The sequence below is a fragment of the Pteropus vampyrus genome, unplaced genomic scaffold, assembly GCF_000151845.1.
Source record: "Pteropus vampyrus isolate Shadow unplaced genomic scaffold, Pvam_2.0 Scaffold80, whole genome shotgun sequence".
Taxonomy (NCBI): domain Eukaryota; kingdom Metazoa; phylum Chordata; class Mammalia; order Chiroptera; family Pteropodidae; genus Pteropus; species Pteropus vampyrus.
Window position 1 is genome coordinate 716,678 of NW_011888861.1, and position 14,669 is coordinate 731,346.

Consider the following 14,669-nt stretch of genomic DNA (forward strand, 5'->3'; position numbering starts at 1 on the left):
AAATTTTCTACTGGTATGAATGGTGAGACTAGCATTTCATTAAACTTTTTATTAATAGGACATGTAAAATGGTAAGCATTTTATAGGATGAAATAAAATGAGGAATCACTGTAATTACAAAAATTTCATAAAGTGATAAAATAGGTTTTAAATACTATATTAAACACCACATGCCAAAATGGAAAGAAGTTACATGAAAGTTTTATCTTAGGGTTTTATCCAAAATTATCCTGAAAAATTTGGCAGATCCAGAAAACATTCCAGTTATATTGAAAAGAATCAGAATCATTCTGCTTCTTCAGCTGATCAAGATGTTTTTATTTCCAGCAAATAATACACCCTAGGAAAGAGTATTGAGAATAACTGTAAAGAAATGCTTGTTTTTAAAAATATGGAAAAAGCCCATGTGTTGAATATTTCTTGCCCATGTTCTCCTTGGTTTGCTCTCTCAGGACTTGTCCTTATTCTTTGAAAATGAGTTGGGGAAGAAGGAGGTGAAAATTGTCATTGTCACCCCATCCTTATCATCTCCATAGATCTGATTTCAGAACATTTTAACAGGAGCCAAAATACTCAATTCTAAAATCTATACTATGGCCATGCCACCCTGAACATGCCTGATCTCATCTGAACTCAGAAGCTAAGCAGGGTCGGGCCTGGTTAGTACTTGGAAGGGAGACCACCTAGAAATACCAGGTGCTGTAGGCGGTAAAAAATAAAATAAAATAAAAAATAAATATTTAAAAATAAATAAATAAAATTCACGCTTTACTCTTAACAGAAATATGCATAAAATAGAAAACAAAGAAAAACTTGTGTGTTTACAGTTCCTTGCTTAATCCTTCAGAAGAACTGACCTATCTGGAGATGAGAGGGTTCACATCCCAGGGTCCTGGCTACAGTGAAATTCGCAATGGGTGTTTTGGTTAAGTAAAAGGACTATTGAGAACTCAAGAGTTCTCAGGCAAATTGGGTTTAGGAAGAGTATGTAAGAAATTTGGGTATCTAAAGATTGACTTCCTTAAACTGGTAGATACTTATATACCCCCAGAAAGTCCTTATGTACCTGAGCGGGGGTAAGGAGAGGCAAGGGAGTGAAAAACCTTGGTTTGAGGACCACTGTTGATGGTATTACTGATGTTCTATTTCTTAAAATGGGTTGTGGGCATATGCATATCTGCTTTATCTGAGTAGTTTTATTTAAATTACGTATCTTATACACTTAAACACATATGATGTATCTCAATAAATATAGCTTTAGAAATATACAATATCTGCAGGGCAATTTTATCTCTCTCACACACATGGAAACTGCAGCCCAGGAAGACTGGGATAACAGGTGTGACAGCTGGGGGAAAATGTAAAACTTTCACAGTTGACAGGAGAATTCCGCTCAGGGAGAAAGCTGTCTTTATGTAGGAAAATGATAAGCCCTTTAATGGGCTGAATTTTAAAGAGCTTGGTAAGCAAATAAATAGTTTAATAGTTTTACATTAAAGAAAGAAGGAATTCAGATGAACCTTCACATACATGGTGAAATGATCTTCGACATGGGTGTCAAAAGCATGGGGAAAGGTTAGCCTGTTCAACAAATGGTGCTGGGAAAACTGGATAGCTGCATACAAAAGAATGCCGTCGGACCCTTATCTAACACCATACCCCAAAATTAACTCAATAAGGATTAAAGTCCTAAACGTAAAATCTAAAACTAGAAAACTCTTACGAAAAAACATAGGGGAACTATTTCATGATGTTGGACTTGGCAATGATTTCTTGGATATTAGACCAAAAGCACAAGCAACAAAAGTGAAAAGAGACAAGTGGGACTACATCAAACTTAAAGGACACCTATAGAATGGAAGAAATGAAAAGGCAACCTATAGAATGGAAGAAAATATTTGTACATCATATATCTGATAAGGGGTTAATATCCAGAATATAAGAGAATTTCTACAACACAACAATAAAAAAAAATCAACCTGATTCAAGGCAAAAGACTTGAAAAGACGTTTTTCAAAAGATATACAAATGGCCAACAAGCATATGAAAAGATGATCAGCATCACTAATCATCAGAGAAATGCAAATCAAAACCACAATGAGATATCACCTCATCATTAGGACAGCTACTATAACAAAAAAACAAACAGTAAATAACAAGTGTTGGCCAGTATGTGGAGAAATTGGAAGCTTTGTGCACTGTTGTTGGGACTGTAAAATGTCACAACTGCTGTGGAAAACAAAAAATTAAAAATAGAACTACCATATGATCCAGCAATCCCACTTCTGGGTATATATCCAAAAGAATTGAAAACAGTCTCAAAGAGATATTTGCACACTCATTTTCACAGCAGCACTACTCACAATAATAAAGTGATGGAAGCAATTCAAGTGTCTATCAATGGATAAATGGATAAACAAAATGTGGTATATACATACACTGAAATATAATACAGCATTAAAAAGGAAGTAAACCCTGTCACACGTGACAATATGGATGAAACTTGAGGACATTATGCTACATGAAATAAGCGAGTAATCAAAATACATACTTTATGTTCCACTTATATCAAGGGTCCCCAACCCCCAGGTTGTGGACAGGTATCAGTCCAGAGCCTGTTAGGAACTAGACCACATAGCAGGAGGTGAGTGGCGTTTAAGCTAGCTAAGCTTCATCTGTATTTGCAGCTGCTCCCCAGAGTTAGCATCACTGCCTCAGCTCCACCTCAGATCACCAGGCATTAGATTCTCATAGGAGCACCGGTCCCTGGTGCCAAAAAGGTTGGGGACTGCTGACTTATATATGGTATCTATAGTAGTCAAATTCATAGAAACAGGAAGCGGAATGGTGGTTACCAGAGACTAGGGGGAGGAAAAAAGCAGAGTAGTTTAAAGAGCATAGACATTCTTCTGCTCAAATCTCTGCAGTGATGCTCCATTGCAATCAGAAGAGCAGCCAAAATTGTTATAAGGGTCTCCAAGGTCCCTATATGCTGACCCCCCTTCTCTTGATGGTCCATCTCCTCCCTCTCTCCCCTCATTCACTCTTCTCTATCCTTTCTGGCCAGTCTGCCAGGTCTACTCCTGTCTTAGGTCCTGTGGTTGACTAAGCTTGATGTCCCTTTCTTGGAGCTTGGCAATTGACATGAGTACCCAGTAGTATATTTTTGTAAAAATCTAAGCTTGTGTTGCAGGGTACTTTGAGAGAATTGACCAATAATGATTGAAAAATGTTTACGAATAGATAAAAGTTCCCATTCGGAGTATAGGAAAAGAACCAAGGAATAGGGGCAAATACCTACTTTAGTTCTATAAATAACAGACTGTGCACTCAGCGTTTGGGGCTGGCCAGCCTAATGTGCTGATGAAAGGCCACAATAGCTCTGAACAACAAGCTGGATCACCAGGACTTAAGTGAGAGGAGAAGAGGCAGTCATGAGTCTCATTGGCTGCATTGATTGCCATCCATCCATTCATTCTGAAAAATTGTTATACTTGCCACTAGCACGGGGCTAGGCTACAGAACAGAGAATGAAGAATAAGATAAAAATATAAGAGTTGAAGAAGATTCCAAGTGATCTCCAAGACGAATATAAGGTCTGGAGTAAAGGGTTGATGCTTTGGAGCTCTTTGAAGCCTAAGATGATGGTGGCCTCATTAGCAACACCCACAGTCGGGGGAGGGTGGAGAGGGTGAGAGACAAGCATCTCAGGACATCACAGGCTCCTGGGGCACCAGGCTGGGCCCTACCTTGCTTTTTGAATTCTTTTTTTCTTTTTTTTTACTGCCGTCAACCAGTAAACTTATCCTGGCAGTATAAGTAGATAGGTTTTTATTTATCTCTATATTCTCAAATATTATCTTTAATCACACTTTATTATACAGGATACTTCTTTGGCAAGAGTATTTGGAACATAGTCAAAGAAGCAGGAAGTAAGAAAAGCACCTGTGAATAACCAAGATAGACAGCATAGAGTTTACTTAAAATTGAAGTACTTCTTCAAGAACTCCTTAGGCACTCAGCTTTCAAAGCCTAGTGCTTCTAAGGAAATCTGTAGAGTTCCCCAGATCATAGGAGAACCAAAATAGCAGGCAAACAACTGAAATATGAGAGCCAAAGAGGAGATCGAAAGTAGAAAGTAGATACAGTAACGGAGAAAGTTTACCTCTTTGGGTGTAGTTTAGGGCAAGGACAAACTCTTGACACATCGATGCACTCCAAGAATTTGTAGCATGGCTTCTTGTTTACAATAACGCCTGACTCATCACTAAACATTCAATTATGATCACTAACTCCATTGAAATATGTAGGGATTCCTTCAGTCCTTATACCAGCCACAAGGGATTCCTTCAGTCCTTATACCAGCCACAAGGGATCATAATCCTTATTCCTACTTTATAGAGGAGAAAGTTAGGCTTGAGGAAGTTAATTGATTTGCTCAGTCACAAAACCAGTAAAAGGCAGCACTGGCTTTCGGATCCAGTTTTCTTTAGGTCTAAAGACTGGGTTCTTTAGATTTTCATTATCTGTTCCTATTCTAGGTTTTAGGCACCAGTTCCAACCACTCAGCAGTTGTACAAAATCATATATATCAATATCTTTCTGAGTATTTTTAGTTAATGGAGTTTTGTTAGCAAGCTTTATTCTATGTTCAGTTATCGATGACTAATTTCTGCTTTGTATTTCTTATAACTGGTTTCTTTCAGAGGTTAGTATATTATTTTGGATTCTTTTGTCTTTAGCCATATCAGCGTTTCCCTGTTGTACGATGCACATAAGTTAACATGCTGAGCTGATTTGTGTTGATTGATCTTGAATATTCTTAGGGAAATATGCTATTACTTAGCAGTAATAGCTAAATCTGGTAGGTGTTCAGTTATATTAATTTCTTCATTTGCTGAACACGTACAAATATAAAAACGTTTAACTGTGATCTCAACCTTAAACAATGTTAGGCAGGTCGATGGCATGATATGTTCTAAGCAAACAGAGTGGTTGAGCTAAAATGCTAAAAAACTGAGCACTGATTGCAAAATCTAAATTCTCTAAGGTTTTGTGAATAATGCTTAAAGAAACTGTTTAAAAAGCAAGAATGAATACCCACTGTAGGTCAAATTAGACCATTATGCAGATCAGCTATCAACTGTTAAGCATGGAATTTAATGTACTTTACAGGCAACAATTTCTGCTGTTTTCCTGAAGGTGGACTCCTAGCATAATAAAAAGATTTCTGTATAATAAAAAGAACAATAGCCAAGTTTTGAATCCTACTTTTTCTGTTTACTAGCTGTATAAGCTAGCTGCAAATTATCAGAAATTAGTAATCTTCTACATAAAAGTGGAGATGATGATGGTATAATAAAAATGATAATACCTTCCAACCTCATAGAGTTGTTGGGAGGATCAAAGGGATGATGTAAATGAATATGCTCTGTGAGTATACAGCATTGTTACATAAATATATAGTATTATTAAAATGGCAATCTTATTTTTACATGGGTTATATTATTGTTGATAGTTTTAATTTAGTTTTGTTGATGATTATCTTTGGTTGACTCTAGACTGATTATATCATTAGAATTTTATCTTCTTGAGGGGTTATACCATTGAGAACTTTGAGGACTGTTTTAATTCAGTTTTGTTTGAGTATTTTTGGCTGGGTCTAGACTGGCATATGACTAGTGCTGAGTTTACATCAGTCCATAGGATCATGCTGCCTTCCTGAAACATGCCAGAAGCCTTCTCAAGACCTTTGGTCTGGCCTTTAATTTTAGACCAGTCATCGGGATGGGCACTGGATCTTCTGGATGACTTCACACTGTGAGCATGGTTCCATAAGGGAGATTAAAAACCTGACATCAAACCTCATTCTACTGCAGATAGAAAACAGGCGAGACAGAATGCCTGTAGCATCTCTCTTGCCACCTCATTTTGAACAGTAAATATAATGCCTGTCCACAGGAATGATAGGCCTGTGTCAGGCATGTGGGTGGGCCTCTTGCTGAAGAGAGAATGGAGGCAATGTGGCATAATAAGTCAGAGCCCAGGCTCTGGAATCAGATGTGTTTTACTTAACCTCCCTAAATAAACCCAAGTTACTTAAGCTCTCTAAACCCCGGTTTTCTCATCTGTAAATAGGGATTATAATTACCACATGGGGTATTGTCGCTGGTAAATGAAACAACTTTTATAAAGTTATAGCTAACATAATTATTAAGGATCTACAATTAATAGAGGATGGAAAAAGATAAAGGGAAAGGAAAAGAGAGCCATATGTGGCCTGTGGACCAAAAAAAAAGGAAGGCTGTTCTATGAAAAGTAACCTTGCAGGGTGATCTGATCATAAATTCCTACCTAGGCAGGTCATGGTGGGTGGCCACGCCCCATGGATATAACTTCCTTAGTGAAAGGTTTTAAGCCAGCCCTGTGTATGTTCTTGCGCATCTAGGTTAACGCACCTTCGAAATGCCAGTGTAATACTCCTCCAAGGGGGTATTAACCCTCAAGAGAGCACATAACCTTGTTAACTATCCTGTCATCCAAACCTGTCTTGCTTTCTCCAGTCTTCCTTATGGCCCCTCCTTAATTTCCAATGTGTAAAAGAAACTGCAAAACTGTCATTCTGCAGAGCATTTGAGATCTTGCTCCTGGGAACATAGGTGTCAGTTTGGTTCAAATAAACTTATAAAAATTCTCTACAGGTTTGGATGTTTCTTATGTCCACAAGCTCTTATAAATCTTAGAATCATATCTGGTCCCCCAGAAGCCTATTTAATTAATATATAGTGTAACTGATTTGTTTTCTTGATACTTTGTCATTTAATACTTCTTTTAACATTGATTGTATTACAGTAACAGTAGAACTTTTGTGGCATTTTATATCTAAGTGTGTTGATTTTTAAAAAGTGTTTTCAGGCCCCTTCTGCCTTCAAACACCTCACTTACAGCTGTCATCTTGCTCAAGCTGAGGAATTTATTCTGGTCAATAATTTCAGTAATTTTAATTCTGGTCAATCTCCAGACCTCACCTATAAAATCTCCATAGGGACAAGGGGTGCTGATACGGACTTTCTTGCTCTTGGGTTGAGAAACTCCGACCAGGCCATTTAAAGTTTAGGGGAGTTTGTTGGTGATGAAACTCAAAAAAAGAGGGAGTGTGGGTGCTGGGGTATAGCAGCCCAGGGGGGTCTCTCTGGGCTCTAGCCACTGTCAGATTAACCCTCTGCCGCAAGGAGTGCAAGGGAGAAAGCTCTAAAGGAAAGCGCAGGAAATCTTAGCCCGGGCGGGGACCGGGGTGGGGCAAGGGGTGCGCTCTAGAGAAAGGCGCCCGCCTGGGTGACTCGGGTTGGAGGTCGCGTCGTGTGCTGAAGAGACGGGGCGTCCAGCTCGGAGGAGGACGAGAGGCGCCTCCCCGCCCCAGGGGCCGCGCTCCACCAGCACTCCCGCCCGCGTCGCTTTCCGTCTCCCCGCCGCCCGAGTTCAGGCCCGGCTGGGCGGGCCGGGTGGCGCTCGGGGCCGGGCTCCGCGTCCCCACTTTCCTGCCTCCCTCCCTCCTCCCGGGCGTCCCGGCGGCCCGGCCAATGAGCGCAGAGAGGAGGGAGCGGGAAGCGGCGCGCTCGGCGAGGCCCTCCCACGGCGCCCGGGCCGCAGCGCCAACGCTAAGTTTGCGCCCCTGGAGTTGGTGTCGGGTCGCGCCCCCCCGCCTCCTCGCACCTAGGTCCCCGGGAGTGAGGCGGCCGCGCGCCCCTCGGGGCGGCCACCCACGAGCACTCGGGCGGGAGGACGCCCAGTAGAGTGGCGCGGGCCGGGGCGGGGGCAGCAGCCTCTCGAAGATGCGGGATGGCAACCGAGCCGCCGTCCAGCCTCTCCTACCGCACCACGGGCTCCACCTGCCTGCACCCGCTCAGCCAGCTCCTAGGCATCCCGCTCGACCAGGTGAGTGCGGAGGGGAGGCAGGACCCCTCCTCAAGTCCGGGCGCGGAGCCTACCCGGGAAACGTTATCTCCCTCTGCCCCCGCCCCCATAGCAGATGTTACAGCTGCAAACTAGACAGGTGGGCTCTTTCTTTTCTTGTCTTTTTTTTTGAGTTATGTTTTTCTCCTGTAAGTGTGGGGGAAGTTTATGTTTTTCTCCTGTTAAGTGTCGAGATGGGGGGGAGAAAAAAAGATACCTTGTACGACAAGTTCGAATGAACTTTTTTTTAAAGTTTTGGGTTGCCTTGTTTCCTATTATTAAGTTCTAAAGTCTTCTGATTCATGAATCAGTTTCTTCCATCAGTAGAGTCAAGTCTTTATTATTTTTAATATAGATGATCCAATTTAAAAAATACTCCTGATTAATCTAGAGGCCTATTACAGCCTATTTAGCTTTCGAATGAGAGATCTGGTTTTAGGCTTAAACAGTGAGACTTGTCAAATTAGGGTGACACTTATTTTATACCATGTGTGATGTCCATCGGCAAAGGAGGAGGGACGCTGGACACTATCGTTGTCCGAGGACCTTAGTTTATTCCTTTATCCTTGAGGTTCCAGGCTCCGGAGAAGGGCAGTTTTAGTGGGACAAGAGGGTTGCTGTCGAGGTTATTTGGACTGTCCGGTGCTGTCTGCTACCGTTAAAATTGAAAATGGAAATAAAGAACAGTAATTTCTGGTAAGAAATCTTCCTGAAAGTTGAGGCCGTCTTACTCCTTTCCATGTCCCCTTTAGGTGCTGCAGGCTTGATCTGCCATGTATTTAGTAAATGTGAGTCAGTAAATGTGGGTTGATTTAAATGGAATCGGGTTGTGGCCTGCTGGAGGGCCCACTGCACTCTTGCCTGTTTCATGGCTCAGTTTTTGCCCAGGTTTCTTCCTCACCTCTCACTAGTGATATTTATATATGTAATTTTATATTTACATAATTTTTTTGTTTGTTTGTGTCTCAAACAAGAGCATACCTGCTGCTCTTTCCACTCACATTCTTTCAGCAATGGAGAAGTGAAAGCTAGCCAGTTTCCCTACTCAGATACTATTTACTGAGCCAACCATTTACCTGGCTCCCTCTGAGGATCTGATTCAGTACCTCTCATCTCACTGTCTTCTTATCAGTTAGTTGCTAAATCTAGAAAGTTAAGGACTTGGGAGAGGTATCAGATGCTAACTCCTGCTTTTGTAAATTACTCTTTTGTGTGTAGTGATGATGGGAGAGATCCAGGAACCTAGGCAAAGACAGAAATAAGAGCTTAAGTCTTTAGCCCTGAAATGAATGTAACTCATAAGGGGAGTTTGTTTTGTTCTTAACCCCACTCCCCACCCCCTGAATTTATTTTAATTGCATTTTCTTTTTTAAGCTATTCTGCACAGCTAGAGAGAGGAATCCAGGGAGGGCCTTGTGTATGAAAAAAGATAGACTGTTAATGGAAACTGGTGAGTTACAGCTGGGAAGTGCTTGTATGATGTTATTGTTTTTTAACTGCATCCCCAGTCTCCTGGATTTCTGTTAAAGGAACCTTGTTTTTAATGTGTAAGAGAGAGCGAAGGAGCTTTAGGGGCATTTAAGGTGGAGAGGTAGGGATTTCTGGGATGAACTGAAGGAAGAATGTGGGTAATGGGCAAGGAGGGAGCACCTGTTATCTCTTAGATCTTAGGACAGCCCATCCACTGTCCAGCAGGGTCGAATCTGAATGACTTTTGGTGGAAGAAGCACATATAGGGCAGTGTGCCAGCTAGCTTATTTTAGACTCAGGGAAAATCCCAGACCATAAATAATGTGGTTTGAGGCTAAATTGTGGATTGAGAGTTTGCAAACTCGATGTTTCTTTCAAGGGCTTTTTAAGATCTTAGATGTCAGACTGACCTGGGTGTAATTCCTGCTCTGCCAGGAGACTTCCTTTTGTGACCATGGCTGATACTCTACCCTCTCAGAGCCTCAGCATCCTCATATGTAAAATGAGAGATGGCAATAAGACCTACGTTTTGGAGCTGAGAAATTTTATAGACATAAAATTTTATAGACATAATGCCCCACATTAGGGAGATCCTTGTATCAGACAGGATTCTGGCAGGAAACAGAATTCAACTCAATGGGTTGCAATGAAGAAACTTTGATGAACTACTTAGAGGAATGTGGGCAACATTAAGGGAACTGACAAAGGATGATCGGGTACCAAGACCTGGGCACTGAAGGGAAAGGTTTGGAAGTCCTGTTGCAACTGCCCAGTGAGAGCTGCACCCAACCTGTGCCTGGAGAGAACCTCAGCCCTTCTCCTACCTCACAGTCCTTTTATCTCTTGCCAGGTGCCCTACAGTGGTCAGGCACCCCAAGGGTGGCTGGCCTGGGGCACCTGGATAATGCAGTCTGCAGGGGTCCAAGGGCACAGAATGAGGAAGGGAAAGGTCTAGACAGACCTGGAGGAGAATCCAAGGGTAAGAGTTCAGTCCTTGATAAACATTTGCTCCTGTCCCATTAAAGAGTGATTTTTTTATTGGCCTGTGATATGCTAAAAATTATAAAACATATACCTCAAGTTACCCAAATAGTTCTTCCTATGCCACATAAAGACACTGAATTTTTTTCCTAATGAATGTCTTAACATTTCACACATACATTTGTAATATTTGAATTGAGCGCACTTCTGAGAATATCTTTGGCTTATAGGTGTCCATGTGTTAAGTAGTTTATTATTTGCAAAAACTGTAATATCCGTTGAGCATTCTACTATGAGAGTGAATAACTTTTTTATTACTTTTCACCTGATAATCCATTTACCTGTTCCGTTAACTCCTGGGGGAAGCCTGTATACAACTGTGACAATTCTGAGGAAAAAAATCTATGGTTTTAGTTTCCAGGGACTTTTACTAGTCTGATCTCCTCCTAAAGAAAGATGTTAAATATAAAATCATCTTATTTAATTAGAAACAAATAGAGCACAGAGATTCAGATAGAGCAAATGGGTGATGACTTAGGAGCCTCCATAGTTACCTCAAAGATGAGTTTGTTGAAACTGCATTTCTAAATTAGTGAGTCTCATGGGCTATAGACTAGTGGTTACCAGAGGGCAGGAGGGAGGGGGAGGTAGATAGGGTAAAGGGGGGTCAGATATGTAGTGACAGAAATCTAACTACAGGAGGTGAACACACAGTGTAAATATATATATATACCTTACTGTTAAAGTGTACAGTTGAAACTTATTGGATTTCATTAACCAATGTCACCATAAAAAAACTAAAATAAAAAAATAATAAAATAAAATAAAATAGCTTCCAAGTATATTGCCAAAAAAAAAAAAAAATAGTGAGTCTCTGTCCAGCAAATACGGAGTTCCGACAATTAGTAGGATTATTCAGATACAAAGCTTCACTTACCCAGAATAAGTTAGGTAAGAACTTCTTTTTCCCATTAAGGGGGGAATCAAGGAATGGAGGATGAATGTTTTATTTTATTTCTTGTTTAAATCATCTTCTCATGCTCCGTCCACTTTGTTTTGGTTGTGGAGTGTGACGCTGTCTGTCTTTAACCAGAGCATTCTAAGTTTGCAAGAGCGACTGAGCTACTAGGATGGATGCCATATTGACCTTATTAATTTGTGTGGTGCACGGTTGTGTCCTAGGAGCTGTGAAAGGTGAGAAAGAAACTTTCTTGGCTTTAAGGCATTTCCACTTTGGTGGTGGAGAGTTCTGGGTGCTAAGGCTATTTTTACTGACTGGCATCCACAGATTTTGTGTTTGCATAAAATATCAATTCAGTGTTAAATTTGGATTCTTTGGGATATATATTCTTTTCTCTCTCTCTCTCCCCTCCTTCCCCACCCCCAACCTCCCTTCCTTCCTCCCTAATTTAATCAGCAGAATATAGGGCAAGGGAAAAATAGAAAGGACATAAGAATTCAGGGAATGATTTTGAGATTAAAGCATTAGAAATTAATTAAAGACTATTAATGTAAGCTCGTGATACAGTTTATAAGGTTGATTATTCCACCAGGGCCTGTGACCACAAAGTTTCTTTACCTGCCTGGAGCTTTTAGTCACCTGGTTTGTTCCCTTGTCCATTCTTGGAAAGCCCAACCTTTACTTCTTTTCTTGTCTAAGTCTTGCCCTTCCTTAAAAGCTCAGCTCACATTCCACGGTCATGATTAAATCAATTAAATGTTTATTTAATGCTATTAGTGCCAGGTACCTGGCCAGGTGGTAGAAATATAAGGACAAAACAATCAAGGTCAAAACCTTCCTCATTCTAGAAGAGCTTATATACCAGCAGAGAAGACAAGGAACCCATATAAGTGTACAAGTGCAGTGCCATGACAGACCTGTGAAGTGCCAATAGAGGTTTGTAGATGGAACCCTGGTGGAGGGAAGCCATAGGACACACAGGACTCCTGTGGAATTTATGTTGATCTTTGACTTGGCTTACATGTGACATTTAGTAAATATTACCTTATATTGCTAGTTATCTTGCTGGTTTATATGCTGAATTTCAAACTAGTTTCTAGTCTCTTTGAGGTCCAGGTTTTATCCCTCCTTGTATTCCAAGGAAATAGTGGGTACTCAGTAAATGTAGGAACAATATATGCCACTGTTTCTGATGTACATTATCAAACTTCATTATGTAGAGCCTTGTTTTTAAAGTGGACAGTAGACTGGCCTTTGTGGGAGGAAGGGTCCTGCACCTAACTCCCCAATCCTCCCTGAATGACACTGCCCCCTGGCTATACCCACTCTTCCCCCTGGGGCTTTCTGGTTCACCCCAGTTTAGGATGCATATGGCAGGCCACAGGACAGCAGTCTAGCAGAGAGCCACTTCTTTTCACTTCCTGCAATGTCAGGCCTCCTCTTCGGACTTAATTTCCTCTTTATTGTATGATAATGAAAATGATTCACCTCCAGGGAGGAAGATAATTTGGTTAAACCAAAAACAACAAGTATTGAGTTTCTCTGTGTTCCAGGAATTCCTGGGGCTCTGCTAAGCTGTGATGATTCAAACATGAACAAAATAGGGCCCATCATCCAAAAACTCATTGTCGGGTGGAGGACACATATATCAACCAGTGGCGTTGCTAATTGTAGTCCCTGGACCAGCAGCATCAGCATGGAAACCTGTTAGAAAAAGTACATTCTCAGCCCGGTACCCCATCTGCTACTCCGGGGACAGGCTCAGCCGCAGGTGATTTAATGAGCCCTCCAGTTGGTGCTGTTGTGCCTGAAAATTTGAGAACCACTGCTTTAGATAGATAAGTGGGATACAGATTAATGAAGCATAGTGGAAGGGGATGAGGCATGGTTATCATAGAGCATCTCAGGTGACGGGGAGCACTTGGGTCTTGAAAGATGAAGAAGAATTTGTCAGGCAAAGTGATTAGAAAGAATAGCACGTGAAGAGGTGTGGAGTGTGAAATTGTGTGTTTTAATTCAAGAAATTGAGAGTCCACCGAATTGGATGGTGGGTGGGCTGCAGTTGTGTGGACTGTAAGACTCTAGGTTGGAGAAGTAAGCAGGAATCACATCACCAGGAAGCTGAAATGCTCTGGTGAGGTATTTACACTTTATTCTGCAGGTCAGGGGTTGGCAAACATTTGCTGTCAGGGCCAGACAGTAAATATTTTCGGCTTTGAAGACCGTACAATCTTTGTCACAGCTACTCAACTCTGCCGTTATAGCATGAAAGCAGCCACAGGTAAGATGTAAATAAATGGGCGTGGCTGTGTTCTCAGTAGAACTTTATTTATGGACACTGCAATTTGAATTTCATATAATGTTCATATGTTGTGAAAATTTCTTCTTTTGAGTTTTTTTCAACTCTTTAAAAATGTAAAACACGTTTTTAATACGCCGGCCACACAATCATAGACAGTGGGCTGGATTTAACTAGAGGGCCAGAGAGTGTAGACCCTTGCTATAGACTAATTTTCTTCAAAATTTGATTCACAGACTATGATCCATTAGAATATATTGCCATGCATGTTGCTGGGATCTGTCCCAGACCAAGTGAATCCAGATATTAGGATGGAGTGGTCCCCGGCTGATTCTCGTGACAACTAAAGTTTAGAGCCACTGCTACCACCAAAGAAAAGGTGGTCAAGGGTTTAGGTTGTGCTAGGGTTTTCATTTTGTGAAGTGGTGCAGGAGGTCATGGCTAAAGGATGCAGGGATAAGTAGGAGCGGGGGTTTTGAGGATGAATGAAGGTTTAGAGTAGTCTTTACGGGATGGAGTGGGGGTGTGGAGAAAGAACTGATCGGAGCAGCTTAATGGGTGGCTGAGTGTAATCAACTCACTGAAAATCATAGACCCTCAGAGGCCGCTGAAAATCATAGACTCTTCGAGGCATGAATTTATATCAATATGCGCTTTTTCTTGTTCAGCAACTCCTTTTAGGAACAAAAGTAAAACAGACAGTTGGATGTTTCCAGAGAAAGTTGTTGGAAAGTTAAGAAGTAAGGGTGTTGAAAAATGCTGACAAGAAGTTGGAAGTGATGGAAGTGAAAAGGGAGATTCAGAGACTGAGGGACTTTGAGGAGCAGGTGCAGAGGAAATGAGAGACCTGGGGACTTGGATGTTGAATATTCCCAGTGAAGCTTTTCTGGGAGATGGGGAAAGTCAGGATTTGGCTATGGGAGTTGGGATGAAAGTCAGTTTGGTTTAGCAAGCCAAGGAACTGGAGGTTTGATAGACTGTTCTCCTAAACAGTGAAGCTTCCCC

The 14,669-nt window shown here is 41.3% G+C and overlaps 1 protein-coding gene and 1 pseudogene across 3 annotated transcripts in view; both read left to right on the forward strand.

The window, feature by feature from the left end:
- The first annotated feature begins 589 nt into the window (after nt 1–589).
- Nucleotides 590–708, forward strand: LOC111741594 (annotated as a pseudogene).
- Nucleotides 709–7,632: 6,924 nt separating this feature from the next.
- MBOAT1 (membrane bound O-acyltransferase domain containing 1) overlaps nt 7,633–14,669 on the forward strand; it is a 116,906-nt gene continuing 109,869 nt past the window's right edge. The window contains exon 1 of one of the 3 annotated variants that reach the window (XM_011362837.2): nt 7,633–7,935. In XM_011362837.2, the coding sequence (XP_011361139.1) occupies nt 7,840–7,935 (96 nt within the window). In that variant the 5' untranslated portion in view covers nt 7,633–7,839. Of the gene's footprint in view, nt 7,936–8,014; nt 8,054–14,669 lie in introns of those variants that run through there. The other 2 variants (XM_023532249.1, XM_023532248.1) reach the window with 2 other exon arrangements.